This window comes from Strigops habroptila, chromosome 3 (genome assembly GCF_004027225.2).
Source record: "Strigops habroptila isolate Jane chromosome 3, bStrHab1.2.pri, whole genome shotgun sequence".
NCBI lineage: Eukaryota > Metazoa > Chordata > Aves > Psittaciformes > Psittacidae > Strigops > Strigops habroptila.
The window spans coordinates 55,870,159-55,890,093 of record NC_044279.2 but is presented as its reverse complement, the minus strand read 5'-3'; the positions used below and the strand labels follow the sequence as shown (position 1 = coordinate 55,890,093).

Sequence of the window (19,935 nt, the reverse complement as noted above, 5' to 3'; positions counted from 1 at the left end):
TAACCCAGGAAACGTAATTTGGATGGCAATTTTAACCTCCGGTAAGCCTGCCCAAATTTAGAGCTTTGAATTAGAACCATTCATGATGCAGGATTCAGATATTCAGTTCCAAATTTTCCCTCCATGAGAGACATCAGAAGTTTTTAGACAGAAGAAGGTAAAAAACAAAGCCACCTACCAATGATACAGGTGGGGGGAAAAAACTCTTTACACCCACAGCACTGGTACATACCAGCTGGAAGTCAAAGCCACAAAGCTGCCTCACTTGGGAGCAGATACTAGCTGGGGGATTGGCAAAACCTGAGCAGGAGGGGCAAGAAGCATACAGAGAGGTGCTGAGGGGGTAGGTACTTTCTGACCAGAGGGACCTTGTGGAAAGGAGCAGGTGTGGTCGATTTCAGGGAGGGAGCGGATGTGAGAGCTCTTCAGTGAGAGCTACCTCACAGCACAGCATTGGTTTTCCTTTTGTGGCAAGTTTTAGATGGGCTCAAGCATGTGCATCTCTTGGGTTGTATTAGCCTTCTGCTGCCTGGGACAGCTATGTGCAGGTAAGGGGCATCTATCTGCAGTCTCTTCTCCTTTTCCGTTGCTCCTTTCTTAGTATCACTTCCCTTTCTGTTTCTTTTATGTTGCTGGTTTGGTTTTGTTTTGTCTTGGGTGTCAACTCTCTGCTCTAGGACCTCTGTTGGGAGGGGAGTCTAGGGCTTCAACCATTTATTCTGCTGGAAGATTGCTGAAGTGTCTCTACTGCACATAGGCTGGGAAGGAGGAGGAACTGCTGGGTCTTTGTTTTTAGTTAATCTTTCCTCGGAGACTGGAGATAGGATGAACTTGTGTGGGGAGGCAGGGTGTGACATAAACTTTATTAATACTACTTGTTCCTTCCAGTACCTCGCCCAGGCAGGTTTTCCATTCTGTAAGACTTTGATGAATCTCTCATTCTGTATATTTACAAGTCTGGTCTTAAAATTCTTGTTAAGACTCCTTATTGCTAAAGGATTTGAGAACTGACTGTACAGCTTCTGGTGCTGCCACTGGAGGTGAGGGGGGATGTACATTGGACCCTAAAGACAGAGGTTCAAGTTTCCCCTATAATGAGGTTTTGCCTCTGTCCTTCTGATGTGTATGTTTGAGAAGCAACATTTCTTATCTCCCTCCCTAAATCCTTGGGTTCCCTATTTTTCATTAAAGTAAAACCCCCAACTCTCAAACTTTCACAGGTCAGGTAAGCTGTTTCTTGCTCAGCTGCAGTTCACACCCCCCTTTTATGCTTGAATGTAGTTTGTTAGCACAGCCAGATCCTCTCTTTTGAGTCAGAGCTTGCAGGGAGAGAAAGACTTTTTCATATGTTTTTTTGGGTAACTTTATCTTCTAGACCAAAGCCTGAAGCCTCAGATTGCAGCCTCCCGGCTTGCTGCAAACAATCCCACGCTTACTACAGTTACTCTAGAAAAACCTTTCTGTATGTTTGACGGCTCGCTGCATCCAAATAAATCTTATGCCATCTACTTATATGCAATGAAGGAATCGGGTGAGTATCCAGTGTTATGCCTCTCTTGAAGATAACTACATAATGTGGCCATTGAGTGCAGTTCCCCACAGTTTGATGGGAGTGGGTCTTAATGGGGGGAAAGAGAAAAATCTATAGCTGTAAGCTATGTATAAGGTGAGCCTCTGGTCTGTGTTTTCTCTAAAGTGTTATACAATATAATACAAATAACTAGTATTTCAATGGGGCTGATTAATGATAGCAAATATAAGTACCGTGCTAGCTGACTCCCAGTAGGTGTGGAGCAAAATAATTAGCTATAGATGTTTGTCCAAATCTTGCTGATGAAACCAAGTGGTCCACAGTCCAATACCTTATCTTTGTCTGAACATAGATGTCTTGTATAAAAGCTTGAATTCCCCTAAGTAAACGTGCTGAGAGAAACTGGGTGACTGCTGGTGTTTATTTCCTAGTTAAGGTAGCCAGCCCTTGCAATGACTTCATTCTTTTTTTGTAGACAAAGGCAAATCATGGGAGACTTGTGGTCCAAGATGTCTGGCCCATGGGTTCAGTCATAAAATGAATTTCATAACTGCCTGGCAATGAAACGTTGCTGGCAGTGACCAAGAGCTGCCTTCTCTGCTCCCTGCTGTTCTGGCAGACTGTTTTGAACACCAGCTAGAGCTACTCCATAGCTGATAGAAATAAATTACTTCCTTATTTTACACCTTCTCCCCTATAAGCTGTATGCAGTCTCCTTTGCTGAGAGGCACAAAGAAGAGATCTTGAGGGGAGAGGGGAAGGGCTGGTAGTGAAAATTGGCCAGCAGGCAGAAGAGTCTTAAAAACTTCCACTGCTGATTGTTGCCATTATGCACAAGTGGAAGGAGATGGCTGTGGACAGGTAGAAGCTGTAACCAGATACACCATCCCATATAGATGATGTGCACAACGTGGACAATTGTGAATGCATGGCCACCTGAGTCATATCCCATGACTGAAGTGCGCATAAGTCTAAAGTAGACTGTAAGTGCATTTTAGTCGCATCAAAGGCTACTGATACTTAGTTATACCTGCCAATATGATGTTTTGGGTTGCAAAGTACGTCAACCACCCCACCTTCTGTGGATTCTGTGGTAAAAGCTTCCTACATGGATGAGTGAATCTCAGCAAAAGGGGTTATATATGGAGAAATCTCTTCTGTTGCTTTTAAGGCAAGCAGATGCAAACTTGGTAGACTGGGGGGGATTTTGTTTGGATTTGTCTCTGGTCTGCAGAGAAACACATTGGCTCAGCCTTGGGTGCCTTCTGGAGCAGGGAGAAGGAAGATTTAAGAGAAATTAAATTTCTTAACACCTTATGTTCAGCTCTGCTGGTGTGGAAATGTGTCAGCATACTACAAAGCTGAGGGTCTAGCAAATTTCTGAAGAAGTAATATAACTTTTAACTCTATTCTTCTTAATGTTACTATTAGACTTAATCTACCTAGTGAAGTTTAAAAAAACCAACCAAAACTCAACAACAGCAACAAACCCCAAACTTGCTTCTCACCAGAGCCAGGCTAAGGCTTACTGATGTGAAGACTGGGTGAGCAGGAAGACCTAGCTGTGAGAAGTATAATATTTTGGGGAAGCAAGCCTAAGAATAGAGCATGTCTTAGTATTTGCTTTCATGCAATTGGCTTCTATTGAAGAGAAGGGTGTCAGAGCTCAACTAACATGAGTACTGATCCTTAAGATGTATTTCTAACCTGTGCTAGAAACTTTTCCTTTTTAACAGGTTTAAATTTGCATTGGGTCATAGCTAAAAGCTTCTCATGACCATCAGTTGCAAGAACTCGGCTCCAGGAGCACAGCAGAATGCTTCCAGGCTGGAGTAGTTCCCAATGTACCACAGCTTTGGAAAACCTGGCATTGCTTTGCTGCTGACAGCACTGAACAGCTGGAGGGGGCTCCCCCCAGAAAATTTAACCTGCAGTTGCAGAACTTGGGAGCATCTCTTGAGACTTGGCCCTTGGCTTTGCAGCAGGAAAGTTTTGTGAGCTGCAGCTGAGCTTCCAAACTATGCTGTAGGGCTGGGTGCAGATTCATATTTTGTTTGAAGCTGTGAGGACTTTCACACTTTCTAAGGCATGCTGTCTGGAAGCAGTGGCATGCCTGGCTGGCCAGAAATGTAGATCCTGCATCTTTATGCAGCCCCTACACACTGGGCTGCATACTGTGTGGTTCTGGGAGATCGAGGTGCTGTGTGACCAGAGGTCTAAGGGTTTCTGCTCCAGGAGACACGAGAGTTGTGACTATGCAGGAACTCTGCCCTGGCTATAGTATCAAATCTGAAATGGCAGGACTTAGTGGATGCTTATTGGAGACAGGGTGTGGCCTTCGCCACACTCTTCCCTACTCCATCAGATTCTCCTCGGAAAAGCGGAATTTTGGGAGGGTGCCTACTAAAAAAGATTACTTTGAGATATGCTGTGGATACTTCCCGGCTTCTGAGAGACAAGTGTAAAGAGCTTCAGCAACAAATAAGGAGGAAGGGGTAGGATCCCTACACAGCAGATTTTTGGTTTCCCTTTTGAGAATTTTGGGGTAGAAGTGCAAGTTTCCAAGTAAATACAGGGTGAATGGGAAGGGTTGAACTAGTTCTAACAGCCTTGTTAAAATGCCTCTCTCTTGCAGCAAGTGCAGTAAGCTCCCTGGTGATCAACAACAGCAGTAAACCACTTGACAGCACCTTCCAACAAACAAGAGGGGGGCAGCTTGGACCCTACAAGGCTGCCTTGTTCAATGTACCCAATTGTGCATCGCCTCCCAGACTTGCCGATGTAGGAGACGTCAACAAAGTTTCTGGTGTCCTGAAACAATACCTCTTCAGAGTTGGGGATGATGGGACTTGTTTGTACGACCCAAACTTCCTAGGTGTCTGTAACCCACCTCTTGCACCAGACACAACATACAGGTATAATTCTTATTTCTTACAAGGTGATTACTGCTCTTAAAATATAGTAGGAATCAACATTGAGTCTGTAATGTTCACTTGTGACGGTATGATGTGAATTACCAGTCCCTAATTGAAATGCTCTGTTGCAAAGGTAGTTATGAAGATGGCTTGGCTTTGGTCTGGCACCCTGCAGGTGGTTTGCATTGGTGCCCTAGCAGTGGTGAGCTCTATCAGGTCAAATTCATAGATCAGTAGGAAAATCCATGTGTGAACTGCTGGATCTGTACCTGTGTTGGAGTAGATAATCCAGTGACAGCCTCTGATTAGAAACTGCTGGTAGAAAAGGATTTTGACTAGAAAATGATGTTGAGATTATTCACTATGTATTTCATGTTAGATAATTCTGCCAAATTGCAGACACTGACCTGGCTCTGCTTGCTTTGTTTTGATGGCTCCCTGGAGAGCCAAAGTCCTCCTCGGTCTCCAGCTCCAGGAAGTCCTAATATTCCGGGAGGCTTCCCAGTGAGGCCAGGTGGCTTGCAGGCTGGTCTGACCCCTGTTGTCTGAGGAAGCTGGCCATCTGGGGAATGTGAGCACCCTGACAGCTCTTACACAAAACACTTGTTTTGCTGTTGCCAGCTACTTAAAAGGCATAGTAAAAATAGCAGTCCCATGAAGCCACATCTTCTATGGAGACCTAATATGCTTCCCAAACAAAATACTATGGGCTCTCAGTTTTGCAAAAACTGTCTTGCCTCTTCTGTCTCTTCAGGACATTTTTGAAATCTCAAACTTTTCTGGAATGGAAACTTAATTTCTTTGCCAAAACAGTGTTGGCCTGTCTCTTCAAGTCTCTCCTCTAGCAGGGAAAGTGCCAAAGATCTCTATTGTTGGACAAAATCTTTGACTTCCATATGGAAATCAAAATCACTTGTCCTATATAATAAGGCTCTTCACAACAGGGAATAGCAAGCTGAGAGAAACTGTTGTTGGAAAGCTATCATCTGCCAAGGCTCACAGGAATTAAGTGCAAACCGTGCATGACATGGCACAGAATGCTCTTTCATGATTAATTCTATTTGTTCTTTATGAGGTCTCTGGAAATACTCTGCTACTTTTGACAGTCTCCATCTAATGCTTTGACAAATCCTGAAGTCTGACTGGCTAAGCCAGTAGCTTAAAAATGCCAGTAAGGAAGCTCTAATTTCAAATACCTAATTTAACACTCTCTTCTCACAGGTTTAAATACTTGTTGCTAGACAGCACCGAAGGTATCGTGAAAGACCAAACTCTCTGGTCTGACCCAATCAAAACCAGAAGAGGTAAGTCTTTGGCTTTGCTCAGGTCTCCTGAGTAGCTGTGCTGCCTTAGGACACTGTTGCTCTATGAGCAACACCTAGCCTTTCCTACAGTTTGAACAATTTTGTTAGACTTTCAGTATAGGAGTAGCAGATTTAAATATGGAATAATTTACTACTTTTGGGTACTTCAAAACAATTCTTTTAGTAAAGATAAAGTTTGTACACGTGGTTTCAGATTTGATGCATGTGTTGTATCTGGTGCTGTTGACATTTCTCAGTAACACAGATACTTGTCATACTGGCTGACCTGCTGAGAAAAGCTTATAAACTCTAAATGCTGACACTGAGTCTTAAACCTGTTTCCCATAAATCATCTCAGACTTCAGGTACAGACATAATCAGTTAGCCTCTCCTAAATCACCAGCTTTCTCCTATTTGGTAGTGATGTTCATGGTCAAAAATAGATCATAGCAACATTGTTTCCATGCTGTTCCAGTTAAACTTCCCTCGAAAATTGATACCTGGCCTGGTCGAAGGAGTGGAGACATGATTGTCATTACATCGATCCTAAGTGTTCTTATGTTCCTTCTGCTTGCTGGCTTTCTTGCTTCTGTGTCCTCTGTTGTCATGTAAGTACTGTTACACCTTACAGCTTCCAGTAAGAATACCTAAACTCTGTCATCAGCCTTCTTCCCTAAGTCTCCAAGCCACTGTTGCTGGTCTTGTTTGAGATGAGATCAGATGGCGTCCTCCAAATTTTGAAGTTGATAACAGGAAAAGGCTACTTTATCGTAACCTTCCTTAAGATCAGCAGCTCTTGTAGTTGTTATACAGCCTTAAGCTTACTAGCTGCCAGATTTTACTGTTGGTTTTCTGTTATTTCTTTCCCCATTAGTCCTTACTAGAGTTTCACATACTTAAAGCCTGTGCATTCTTTCTTACATACTGCAGGTTTCCATCCAGTCAGGAGTTTGCAAACTGTCTTAAGGAGTGCAGGCATTTGTAAAGATTACATAACGTCCTAATTAATGCCTTGATTTTAATTTATTTGCCACATCTCCAGGAGAAGTAAGTTACCCCTTTCAGCTAATAAGCAAGGCTGTGCTGGAGCTGTCTAACTCTACTAGTCTATGCGTGTTCTCTATTCTTCTACACCTGAACTGAATTTTTGGAGGGAATGAAGTAAATTTTAGAAATGGTGGGTATCAGGGCTGCTAACACTCACTTGTTTCATTCACTTGGAAGTGATGAGAGTGCTCTGCATTCAGTCAGCACCGCCAGGCTCTCCTGGATTAAAGGTGCGGAAAGCAAAAACTGCATCGAAAATTATTAAAAAAAAAAAAAAAATAATCTATTGGCCTCTCTGGTCCTAAATTATTTCAGTAGCAATCAGCCTTTGAAAAGTGTTGTAACAGTAGGCTCCGCTCAGTCTCTACTGGCACTTAATAAAGCCTTTCACTTGCCCACCAGGAGATCAGTAGATTCTTCTGCAGAAACAAGGAGAATGTCTCAGACTATTCAACAAAGTGAACCAAGACCACAGTTAAGCTCAGAGTGAACAACCTGATTCAAGTCAAAGGTGGAATTGCCACCGAATTGCTACAGGTGCTAGACCTATGCGGCTGTCTCTTCTACTCAACACTGGTCCAAAACAAGCTACAGAACACAACCAGACAATGGAAGATAAACAGCATAGATGAAATAAGGACAACTTTTTTTGAAGTCTTGCAGTACATGATAGTTTGTCTTGTCCTAATGAGATTTGATGTGGCTAATTGCCTTGTATAGCACATATTAAATGCCTAGCCTGAGAAAAGAATCTTCATGAGATCCTTCAAAATCAGTAGTGTGATCAGAGGCTGTCTAGTACATATGTCTCATCTGGAGTAAGCATTACTGCAGACCTCTCATCTGCTTCTCGAAATCAGGTGATGTTGCCATTTGTATTTCAACCTTTCACTATAGTAACTGATAAGGAATATAAAACCCAGGCTGCTTTAGAAAAAAATGTTCTTATAGAAAACTAGGGATTAAGGGTTACTCAGTGGGGAGCTACTACTCCAACCTCAGGATTTTAGTGACTATTTGTGTCACAAGAGTTCCCTTTTTTTCCCTGTCTTTCCCTAAAAGAAAGCAAGCAAATTCCAATTACCATGTATGTAACAGAGGACTCTAACTCCTTGCTCTGACCCAGTGTAAAACCAGGCTATCTAACAGTAGGATCAGTAATATTAATAAAGCCAAGTAAATATCCTTTCAGCTGTAGACAGTCTATACATTATATTGGATGCCATAATGCTATATTTGATGTTCTCCATTTTGTTTAAAGAAGTTGCTTGAGTCTGTGTGTCAGCATGTACAACACTAGAATAATCCAATCTGTTTTCTGACAGTATCTATTAAGACGTACACAGCAAGCAGTTTGTCTCTCTCTCAACAGATAGCTGATTTTATTCAGTTTAATCCTGCTAATGGGCCTGGTGAATTGCTCGTATTTCTTCTTGTGCTTTTCATGTCTTTCATTTAAAAGATCTTCACTTTATTTCTTTATGAAAAAATTCAGAATGGATTATAGGGACTGAAGTGATAGGACAAGGGGTAATGGGTTTAAACAGGGGAAGTTCAGGTTAGATATAAGGAAGAAGCTCTTTACTGTGAGGGTGCTGAGGCACTGGAACAGGCTGCCCAAAGAAGTGGTAAATGCTCCATCCCCGGCAGTGTTCAAGGCCAGGCTGGACAGAGCCTTGGGTGACATGGTCTAGGGTAAGGTGTCCCTGCCCAAGGCAAGGGAGTTGGAACGAAATGATCTTAAGGTGCTTTCCAACCGAACCCATTCTATGATTCTACTATAGATTTGACTATGTCCAAATGACATATTTATTTTTCAAACAGCCAGATCCCTGGCTACGTCCACACTGGTAAATGAAACAGATCACAGCCCTTTTCTTGGCCTTGAGAGCAAGTGACACAGCATTGCTCGCCTCCATGTGGCTGAACATTTTCCTCTTGAAACAGAGGGGCCTTGCCCATACTGCTGTTGGGAATTTAATCTCTTAAATGTTCTATGTCCATTATGACTTGAAATATTTTGCCTGAGGCTACTTAAACTTTTCATATAACTGAGTAGTTTTCACCTGGATAAGTTTTTACTGCTTGTAGATCTGATCTCAGTAATGAGAATTTATGTTGATCTTTTAACAGTTGCCTTTGCATCTAAAAAGTTTCTGCTATGATCTCGAGGAAAGATGATAAACATTTTTGCAAAAGAAAGCAATGTTGAAAATTGATACAGTGATGTCTGAGTGAATAAAATAGCAATATAGCAAGCCTCTACAAAATTCTGTAACAACTTGCATATAAAACTGCCTATAATTAAGTAGAAATTATAATTAATGGTTGGTCAAGGAGTTGGCTAGCCCTCAGCTTCAACTGACCATTCTCAACGCAACTCATCAATGGCCCATTGAATTAAATGGGCCCTCACACGTTTAAGCACAAACAGACTATTACTTTGGAGTTCTTCCAAAGCTTATTGAATTCATATAGAAAACATTCTGTATACATGCAGTGTACTTAAAATTACTCTTTCCAGTTTTTACCTTTCAGAAAATGAACTCCTCCAACAGCTAGGAATTAGCTGAAGACAGTGATTTATGAATACTTGCATAAAGTGACAGTGGTATGTCAAAGTGCGTGACAACCCACAATAAGAAATAAAAATGAATTACGATAACAGAAATTTAGCTGTAGTTCTCTGATAACCCATAACGAGGAAAAAGATGCTTTTCCAGCCTATGCTGGGGAAAAATTGCTCTGTAGCACTCAATAGAATGCGCTGACTGATTTAAAAGCAATAAATGCAATGCAAATTTAGCTTACACTTTTGCTGAAATAAAAAAGCCCCAAGTAACCCACAAGCTATACATCTGAAATACATTAACAATGAGCTATTAGCAAAGTTGTCTCATATCTGCTGGTGCTATTATTCACAATTTACTATTTCACTACTCAGATTCTCACTAGGCATTCACATTTTTAGCTGAAAAATGCACAATAATCTACTTGTTATGGTCTTGATAAATTATGATGTTGGGCTTTCAACAAACATGAATTCCTTTTCCTTCCTCGCCCACTCCAGTTTTCCTCTTCCCGCCCCTACTCTGGCCATTACTTTGAGTGTCAAATAAAAATGAATGATGTTCATAAACTACAGATACATCTGAATTAAAATTGCAATAACACTGAATCTTGGTTGAAAGGAAGACTATTCTTTAATAAAAAGAAAACATTCAACTTATTTGCCTGTAAAGGTGAATTATGAAAGAAGCCAGAACCACATCATAAAACATTTAATAAGAAATTTTTAGTACTTTCTATATGCTTTCCAAATTCAGATAGAACTGCTCAATACTTGAGAGTTACACCTACATTAGTGGGTTATAATTTTTTATTTTAAGAAAAATCCTCTGAAACTATATTTACAAGTAAAAGCCCTTGTGTGGACATAACTGCAAATTGTCACTGTGGGTGACCCCAGGTGGTACCCTAGGAAGCGTATTTGTTATGTGTGAGAGAGTTAGAGTATTTAGTAAAACGGTGATTAAAAAGCAGCTTTGACAAGCGCTATATCCCAGTTAATAGCATCTGCTGTAGCAGAAAACGTGGTGAAGGCAAGGGTGAAGCACAAATTGGCTGTTATTACAAACTTTAGATGCAGATACATTTTTAAAACATAGTATATAGTCATCACCTGAACTCTCCTACAATGCAGTCAAACCACAGGTGACTGGTCAGTGCTAGCCACCTTTGACAAGCCTTGTCACTGCCTTCTACCTAATGACGAAAACCTGAAGATTAACCCTGGAGTACCCAGATAACTATTTCTTTGGTGAGGGCAGGGGGACCCATCCAAAGAGAAAAAGGTACAACTGGCACCCATAGTGCTGATCTGGAATTGGAGGAGTATTGGTACCTATGGAGGGCAAAGGTTAACTTGCACATCACATGAAAACCATGGTCCACTCAGATGCATAAGTGTGCATTTTAGAGTCGGGGGAGAGGAAGATGCAGTCTCTATTTCTGAGACTTACCCAACATTCAGGTGTGGGAGACCCCAGTGCAGTGTTCTGGACATGACAGACCCATGTAGGACCGTGATGCCCTCATCAACAGATGGACTCAGCATGTTGCCTGCTGGGGCCGTTTCGTGGGCTGGGAGGCTGGGCCCCTGCCCTGGGTGGTGTAACTGCTGCCACAAAGCAGAGATTTTGCAGTGCTGGTCATGAACAGAGCAAGACAGGAGCATCTTAGCAGTTCTCTGCTTAAAACCTAGGCCCAAGCTCTGCTGTCCAATGGCTTAGTCACTTAAAAACTGCGACAGTTAGAATACGTGACCAAGGTGAAAAAACTGCAAAGCTGATGAAAAGAGAAGGCTTGCTGCCAGAGATGGCAAACAGAAATAGGGCATAGTAAAGGAAAAATAAGGTAAGGCAATAAATTATTCTGGATAAGGAATGTATATGTAATAACATAAGGAAACCCTCTTTTTCCATGAGAGGGTCAAACACTGGGACAGGTGCCCAGAGAATTTGTGGTTTCTCCATCCTTGGACATATTCAAAACCTGACTGGTCAAGACCGTGAGCAGTCTGGCATAGCTCTGCTTTGGATGGTGGACTAGATCTCCAGAGGCCTTTTCCAACCTAAGTTTTATGATATCACACTGTTTACGTACCCATATATATACACCAGGAACCAAGCGCGTTTTGCAATACAGAAATAAACTGTTCACAAATGCACAGTTGTACAGTAAAAAAATAAATATAGTATAGAGTACATAAGCTATGCAGTAGATTTGCCACACATATCAACTATAATACGAAGTACATCCTTCCCACAATTACTGTCACAACACATGATAGGTTTTGCTTTTCTCTGAAGCCCATCTGACAGGTGCCTTGGCTGCAGGGCATTATGCCAAGCAATGCTTCAACTGTCCTAGAAGTCATAAAGCACTTTGCACAGAGTTCATCTCTAAAGGGAGTTATTTCTGCTTGGGTACACAGTTAGAGTTCCTAGGAACTATTAAGCTACACAAGGCATTGAGAGTTGACCTACTTGTGTATATACTGTTCCCCTTATTTGCACTGTGCAACATTAAAGAGATCCTCTCTTGCAAAAACAAGAGCTCATTGTGCTATCTGTTCTGCAAACAGGCAGCAAACCTGGCTCAGACTAGGATAGCCCAGTGCTGCTTCGTTTGGTACCACAGAATCTCTTCTACACAACAGTGAAAAGCTCCATATCCCATACCTGGAAAAGACAGATTTTTGAAAACTGCTGTGCTTTTATATACCACGTTATTAGCATGGAATTAAATATCATAAAAGGAACACAGGATTCGACTTAGATCATTCAAGATGCTTCATCCCAGGATGAAAAACATATGTGCTTGAAGGTAAGCATATCACACATTTTATTACTTCAAGCCCATATCTTCCTTTTTTAATTCCTCCACTGTGTTTGAAACCTAGGGTATTGCATATTCCTGGCACGTTCCCGATGTTATGCACCATTTTCTAAGAAACTGAATATTAACATTATTTCCACCTACACTGAGCACTGAATCATCTGTAACAGAACCAGTGTATATTGTTTCAGTTACAATGCCCCCTGGGCACTCATCCCACAAGTCCTGGATTTCTGCCTAGCGAAAGAAGCACTGGGTTCTGGGAGAAATTTAAAGCCACTTCCAAGCTGTTGGAAAACAGACAACCCAGTAAAATCTATAAATGCATTTAGTTAACAAGATAAAACTCCAGGAGACATTTACATTCTTTTACTGTTGGTGTTCTAGTTTGACTTGGTAAGTTATATCTTGCATCAGCTTCATGCATTACCTATATGTATTTTCAGTACATACTACATAGTATTATTGATCATCTGAAAATAGGAGTCAGGTAAAATATCTCACTGTTTCTTTCTGGCTGAAGTTTCTTCACAAGTAACTTGCAATTTCTACCATGTCTCTATTCTATGTGCTACCTTTTCTATAATAGCACTGACCATAACACACGTGGTTACGTTTTCCCACCACTTTCTATTAAAGAAACCTGGTTTTAGCTACTTTATGATCTTCCCAACATCCAACCATTCTGGCAGGCATTTTGCAATAGACTAAAAAATACTCCAGGAAATAGACTTAAACACACATTCCAAGATCAAGGCTAAGGAAAAGTTTGTTTTGTCCCTTTTGTTTCTTCCTTGAGTGCCTGTGGTGCAGGAGCTTGAAATTTCATGTTAGTGAGGAAATAAGGAGTAAAGACACAGCATATGTGCAGAGCAGAAATTACCTCAGGTTATTGTCCTCATAAAAGCAAACCATGACAAGCTAAACCATATTTAAATATATATCTATATGGGGAAGGCTAAGCAAGACCCAGCAATCTCCCATCCTATCATCCGACTCTCCTCTCACCTTTCAAGTGTCCTCTCTCCAAAATGGGTAAAGAAGAGCCAGCTGGAGATACCAGAGGGGCACTATGGCTGTCACATATAGAGCTGGGCACAGTAAATCCAGCAGCCCAGGGACTGAAAGCAAGGTAGCTCCTCTACACAGGCCTCATGCCTGGCTGCTGCATGACCAGCTTCCACTTGTCAGTCTTGGGGGCTGGGGAAGCTATTTTTCTGGTGTTTTGGATGAAATAGCTCCGAACATACAGATATCTCTTGGAGAGGTGGAGGTGAAGCAGAGCTCAGGGGTGGCAGGGGAGGCTGATGGGGTGACAGGGACCCCGATTCCTCCTCCCAAGATGGCGGTGCTGTGGCTGCACAGCAGGAAGGCGGTTTCTGGCATCAGGCTGAGGTGTGGGTGCTGGTTCTCAGGCAGACCGGTACAGAAACAGTGAGGGGACTAATCTCATGAAACACAGGTTTCCTCCATTAAGAAAACAACACTCCCAGCTGCTTACAGCTCTCCAGCTTCGTGAGGTATTTGAGCCTACCCTCACAGGAGGAGGAGGGCTGAGTTTTCCTGAGCACAGGCAGGAGAACCATGCAGGGCAACCTGGGCACCAAGAGCAGTTACCAGCTGTGGTGGGCAGTTAAGCTCCAGACCCATAGATCTTACAGTGCCCACCTCAGCCCCTGAGCCCCTGGCAGTGCCCCTGAGGGACTGGCTGCTGTGGGGGGTGGCTCAGGGCAGCCATGCCCACACCTGTCTGTGGCTTCCAGCTGGGGCCAGTAGCCACCACGGCTGAAAACACACCACAGGAGAGCTGGGCCCTGCTGAGATGAATGGTCCCTGCCAATACGTGGGCCAGGAGCTTAACTCTGCCTTTATTTTTCAGCTCGATGCCCTGAGGAAACAGGCCAGCTCGTCCAACAGCTCTTGAAGGTGCTGGGTACCTCCAGCCAGTTTGGGTGAAGTGTGGTGATCTCAAAGATAATTATGATTCCACTTCATTAGCAGCCATGGCTGCAGCTGGGCAGAGGTAAGTGCCCTGACAGAGGGGAAACTGCTCTTCCAGAGGCAGAGACTGTTGCCTGTCCCTTAGCAGCAGAAGCAGTGTGAATCTAGCTTTGAACTATTAGCTGTAACTAGTCATTGGAAAGACACTTGTTAGTTCTGCTGATTAAGAAGTAATTTACTGCAATTTATTTTCATTTGGTTCCCCAAAAGGATGGGGGAAAGAAGTGTTTCTATAAAGAGGCATCATGATGCAAATCCATGGGGAAGCAAATCAGGGATGTACAGGCAATATTTACCTTTATATTTCCTGGCTTCTTAGTGTTTGAGCTTAAACTTTGCTGTATTGTTCTTTTAATCCTTGTGCAAGGGATTTGTTTAAACTTGTATACAAACCTTGCAGTAGGTTTCTCCAAGTTGATCTGTAATGCTCTTCAGCCTCTAGTTAAATCATTTGTTTTGCTCACTTTCATTCACTTAAAAGAAATATTATTTATATTAATAATGAGTCTATTTACATAACGCTTTCATCGCAAAGCATTTAAATCAGAAAGTGAGTGCTATGCCCACCAGTGCAACTCGGCTTCCTACTGCTTATTAATCCAGCTAAAATATAGAACTGGACTTGTAAAACCAAGCGATTATTTTTAAACCTACTATATTCCTGTACAAAATCATAGAATAGTTTAAGCACATAGACAGGAGCTATCTAGTTAAAACTACTAGAGGAAGTTAAACAGGACTGATCTATTAAAATAGGGATTTGACTGAGTCACAAGTATTAATACTTGTGTCAGCTAAGTTTCTGAGTCATCAGAAGAATAGCACAGTTTTTTGTATTACTTTGAATTTTATTTTAGTATGGGCAAAAGGAAGTTCTTACTGACCTACCCATGGGCACCAAATTCTTGGTATACTAATTGTTGGTTTTGACCCTGTTGCCCAAATACCAATTTCTGTAGCTTCTGTGTAACAGGAACCCCAGCCCACAACAGGATGGCTGCAGACTGAATTTGACCTTTTGTGAGTAACAGCCTTGCATTACTGCAACATACTCTGATGCCTTTCTGGGAAATATTTGTGGGATGCCTGTCTTTGCAAATATTCTTTATAAATGTTAACTAGATAGGTATTTGTGGAGTCTATACCCTTATGCTGTCTAGTCTAGTGATAATACACATTTTCTTTTTTGATTCTACAGATCTTTTGTTGTAGAAAAAGAATCAAAAGACCAGGGTTTTTTAGTTTGCTGAGAAGTTGAAGAGTGAAATACAGAAGGCGATGGCTTTTTGTACTAAAACTCTTGAAAAGCTTTAGTCAAAGTGCTGGTTCACTTCAAGACACCAAATCTTATCATAGCCTTTTATGTAGGCACTGCACAGGACGACTTCTAGCTCTGGCATTTCCTGGTGTGCAGTATTTGCTCTAGCTAGCAGGTGAGGAGATACCGAGTGAAAATGAACAATGAGCCTGGATGAGATTGAAATCTTGGGACATTCCTGTTACTAAAACCTTTTAACTATCTTATCTTTCCACAAAAAACAGAACTAACATCTAGGTGAAACGACCTGCATTTTTTCACAAGGAAATTTTCCAGCCTGGAACACACTGCAGAGGTAAATTAGTTTTGATACTTTTTTTATTATTTTTTTTTTTTATCTCTACTGCTAAAGAGTCCCAGTAAGGGATGTAGCAGGAGAAAGCAGCCATTTGTTAGAAAGCTGACTTACAAGAAGTTACCCACAAACTAACTAGCATTTGCTATAATCAAGACTGCATTAGCGGAATAAACCTAATTCAACTTGTCTCTTCATAAGAATGAGGAATTCCAGAGAGAGCCATATTGCAATACGAGTCAGTACTGGACTTGATAACTTGCACAATAAGTTAATTAAAACTGGAGATTATGGGAACTTTTATGCCATAGCTAGTTAAAGAGACTTCAATGCACGTAACAAAGTAACATTGAAAATTTCTTATAGAAATTTCTTATTGTGGTATATTCTAGTAATAAATTAAAACTCAAAAGTAACCTTATAGCTTTTTTTTTTTTTTTTTCTTCTGTAAATTTAGGACCTTCATATTATAACTTTTCAAGCATCTATGGATTACATAGTATTCAAGTAGTTAAAGCTGAGACATGAAGGCATTGTTGTGATAATCCTACATGAATGTCTTCTTTTTTGTGAGTTTCTGCATGAAGGCCCAGATTCCCAGATGAAAAAATAGAAGATAAGTGTTCAAATACTCCTGGGCCAGGATCTATAATCTTTATTGGAATGATAACATACATTATAGCAAAACACTGTTACAACATGCACTAAATGAGATTTGTAACTGAGATCTCACACCAAAAGTCATATCTGATACATAATACGGTTCTCATCTGTCGGTGATGTTAATCCAAGTAAGCATAATGTAAATGTTGTATAATGCCTCATTTCCCTTTAGGCACACTGCAGGATACAAGGCATGGCAGCTGGCTGGAGACAAAGAACATTGCTGCTTAAGTAAGATTTCATTTGGCTTACATCCCTGGACTTAAGTGCTACATTTGCAGCTTCCCTTGTAGACTTGATCCTGACTTCACGTGAATTACAAATACACATAACCTCAGCTATACCCCTGTCATGCTTTAACCCCAGCCAGCAGCTAAGCACCAGGCAGCCACTGGATCACTTCCCCCTGGTGGGATGGGGAAGAGAATTGGGAAAAAAGGTATAATGTGAGTATTTGCAACTTCCTGTCTGGCTTTCTCTCTGCCCATTGTTTACAGTAATCTTTCCAACCTTTGTAACGTTTTATTTAATTTTATCTTCTCTCTCTCTCTCCTCCACCTCCCCTCCCCCCTTTTTTTGAAACTGTCTTCTATTTGGTTTTATTTTTCTCCGTTACAGTTCTGCCTCTCCTTTGAAATGGCTTTTCTCCCTTTCACACTGCTTCACACATCATTGCTGTTCAGAACAGCAACAGAACAGGACCTTGTGACAGAGCTCCTTTGTTTTGTTGTGTTTTGGTTTAGGTTTTTTTGTCAGAAAGGTGCAAAAGACAACGCCTTAGTTTTCCAGAGCAAACTCATATATTCAGACTTTGTTATAAACAGTTCAAACTAAATTCAAGGTCAGAAAGATTGCAGCTAACAGAGCTAATTTCCCCCATCATTTAACCTTTTTAATACGTACTTTTTTCCACATATGCCTATACCAAAATGAATACAGTCTCACTGATGCTAATGTTACTTGGATTTTATTTATAAAACAATTCTATTTGTATGGACTTTAATTATAGGAAAATGGATTTTTATTATAGGAAAACTGCTTTTATTATATTAATTTAATATTATTATTTCAATAATTATAAATTTAATAACTGTTTATTCTTGGAATAATTTATTAGGGAAAATCAAAAAAGCTATGGTAAAGGGATTGAACAGGTTGTATTTAATCCTAAAAGGCACCATACTATAAATTATAATCTGGCATTTTGTCCTGTACTCTGTGTAGAGTAAAATCTGTCACTGAAACATTTTAACTCTTACTATTAAGTATTATTAATGAAATAATATTTATTATTAACTATTATGCTGGAGGTATAATAAAGAGGAAATCTTTAAATATTAAATCTTATACTACTGTTCAAAAGAGACCTCAAAACATTTCCCAGGAAGCTGCAGCTTATCGTCTCTTCCCTGTGTCATTGAAATCTTAGGACAGCAGCAGCAAACTGTACACACAGAAGAATACTGACTGCAGTTCTGATGGTGTGGGAGGCGGCCACAAGGTAATGCAGAATTTGCCTGTAGTTAATGCTCTTGACTGAAAGTAGGGAGAGACCTTCTTGGTGTCTGTCACTGAAGATCTGCTCATCATTTGGCAGCTTTAAAAATAAGCTCTAGGGTACACCTGCAGTTACATGTCGGATTATTTTACAGATTGTGTCACTCTGCAGGGCTTACACACAGACAGTGCTGGAAGTCAACGTTTGCCCTTGAAAATTAATCTCTATATTCAATCACAGGTAAACTCTAAGTGAACTGACACTGGCTTTTGAAAACATACTTTGAATTTCTGATAGTATCTTTGTTCTTCAAAGCATTTTATAAACTATTCTGTTTACAAAGATGACAAACTAGTAAGATCCAGTCAGTTCCAAGGTAAGAAAAGGTAATCGCCTATCAAGGAGTAACTGGAAGTTCCATTGTGCATGTAGAAGGAATTCTATCTCAATCAACAGTGGCAAATTGGCTTCCTGCTATGAAAAAAATGAAGACATGAGTTAGTCAGTGTCTTTAAGATACTTTTCAGCAAGCTCAATAAACTTTCATTATGAATTTTACTTGTTTTCTTTCAAACCAGCAGGTTCTAGCATAATGTAAACTAGGATTTACTTTATATTTACTTTATCATAACTTATTAAAAAGCAAGATGTCAAAAGTAAATCAACATTGCATCTCAGCGCATAAAAGCACAGATGAATAAATCAGACATGTTGCCCTTTCCAGCCAGAACCCACCAGCTGCATTTCTTATCCTGATTACATCATTTTGAGTAATATTTCCAAAGTCTGCAAGAAAGCCGAAAATAAACAACTGAATTAACTTATTGTTTAGTACACTTAAGAGAAATATCTGAACTTACTGTAATGTGAGAGAGAAATCTTAGGTTGAATCAAGCGGTAAGCTTCTGTCATGATTATATTTAAAGTATGTGGTTTACCTCTCAGTTTCTTGACTGTAGTAATAGTACTTGCCTTTCTTTGCTCCTTCTTGAAAGAAACTCCTTCCTATTTCAAAGCTTACAGATTTCAACACACTGCAGCATCCTCTTCTCGCTGCCACTTTTGCTACCGAACTTTATGCTGCTTTTCTTCTAATGGTGTTTGCTTGTCCCTGTCATACACATTTCAAACAATGACAAGGAAATATAATAGAAAATAGTATGCTGTTACCTCTTGTTGTATGTTTGGAAAAGGATGGTTAACCTCCTTTTGATTGTATTTTATACGGTTACTTTTTTACTGTATTTGATTGGCAAGTGATGATATTCTTTGTCCTTACTGACCTTCCTATCTCCTCACAAAAGAATCCAGAGCTTATGTAATTTATTATTGTTGGGAACACTGTTGGGGTTTTAAAATAGTGGTTATTGTAGTTTAAGGATATAAAAGGAGCAAGACTTCCAGGAAAAGGTAGTTACATTTATCAGAGGAATTGATTCAGACTGAAAAATGGGTAAGCTTTCAAGGGCCTTTCCTCACAAATATTTCCTCTCATATTACTTCTTAAATCCGTGTGAAACAAAGAAGGATATTAGGTACTGTAAATCTACAGGATGGGTCTGACCCTGAGTCTCAGGCTCAGGAAAATATTTAGCAAGTCTTTGTGACTCCTATCTACAGCTGAAAAAATATTATTAGTTATTCAGCAAATTATTTATAATACATTCTAATGTTATTACAACGCAGTGTCAAATGTCATTCCAAGCTGGATTTCACACATAGTTACTGGGGCTTAGGGAGAAGAATATCACCTGCTGCTTCTAAAACACCTTTGACCTTCAGGTTTACTGAACCCTGAATATCAGCCTGTTGAAATACCTTGCTGACTGACTGGCAGGAGCGAAAGGTGAAAGGCAAACAGCTAGAAGCATTGCAGAGCCTCACTAACTCAATCAAACTTCAGGTTTCAGGTGAGTTATGGTCTTTTTTCTCCCTTCCCATCCTCTCTAATCCTATTCTCCAT

General features: G+C 40.6%; 1 protein-coding gene across 1 annotated transcript; it reads left to right on the top strand.

Moving 5' to 3' along the window:
• The first annotated feature begins 493 nt into the window (after window positions 1-493).
• UPK3A (uroplakin 3A) lies at window positions 494-7,287 on the top strand. The gene is made up of 6 exons (XM_030480274.1): window positions 494-548; window positions 1,376-1,531; window positions 4,167-4,446; window positions 5,668-5,750; window positions 6,226-6,358; window positions 7,200-7,287. Exons 1-6 carry the CDS (start codon window positions 494-496, stop codon window positions 7,285-7,287), a joined length of 795 nt encoding a protein of 264 aa, XP_030336134.1.
• The last annotated feature ends 12,648 nt before the right edge of the window (window positions 7,288-19,935 follow it).

Coding starts and splice junctions, on each gene's coding strand:
- UPK3A (XM_030480274.1), top strand. CDS start 494: ATGTGCATCTCTTGGGTTGTATTAGCCTTCTGCTGCCTGGGACAGCTA. Junction 5,751..6,225: donor CCCAATCAAAACCAGAAGAG/GTAAGTCTTTGG, acceptor ATGCTGTTCCAG/TTAAACTTCCCTCGAAAATT. Junction 6,359..7,199: donor TCTGTGTCCTCTGTTGTCAT/GTAAGTACTGTT, acceptor CTTGCCCACCAG/GAGATCAGTAGATTCTTCTG.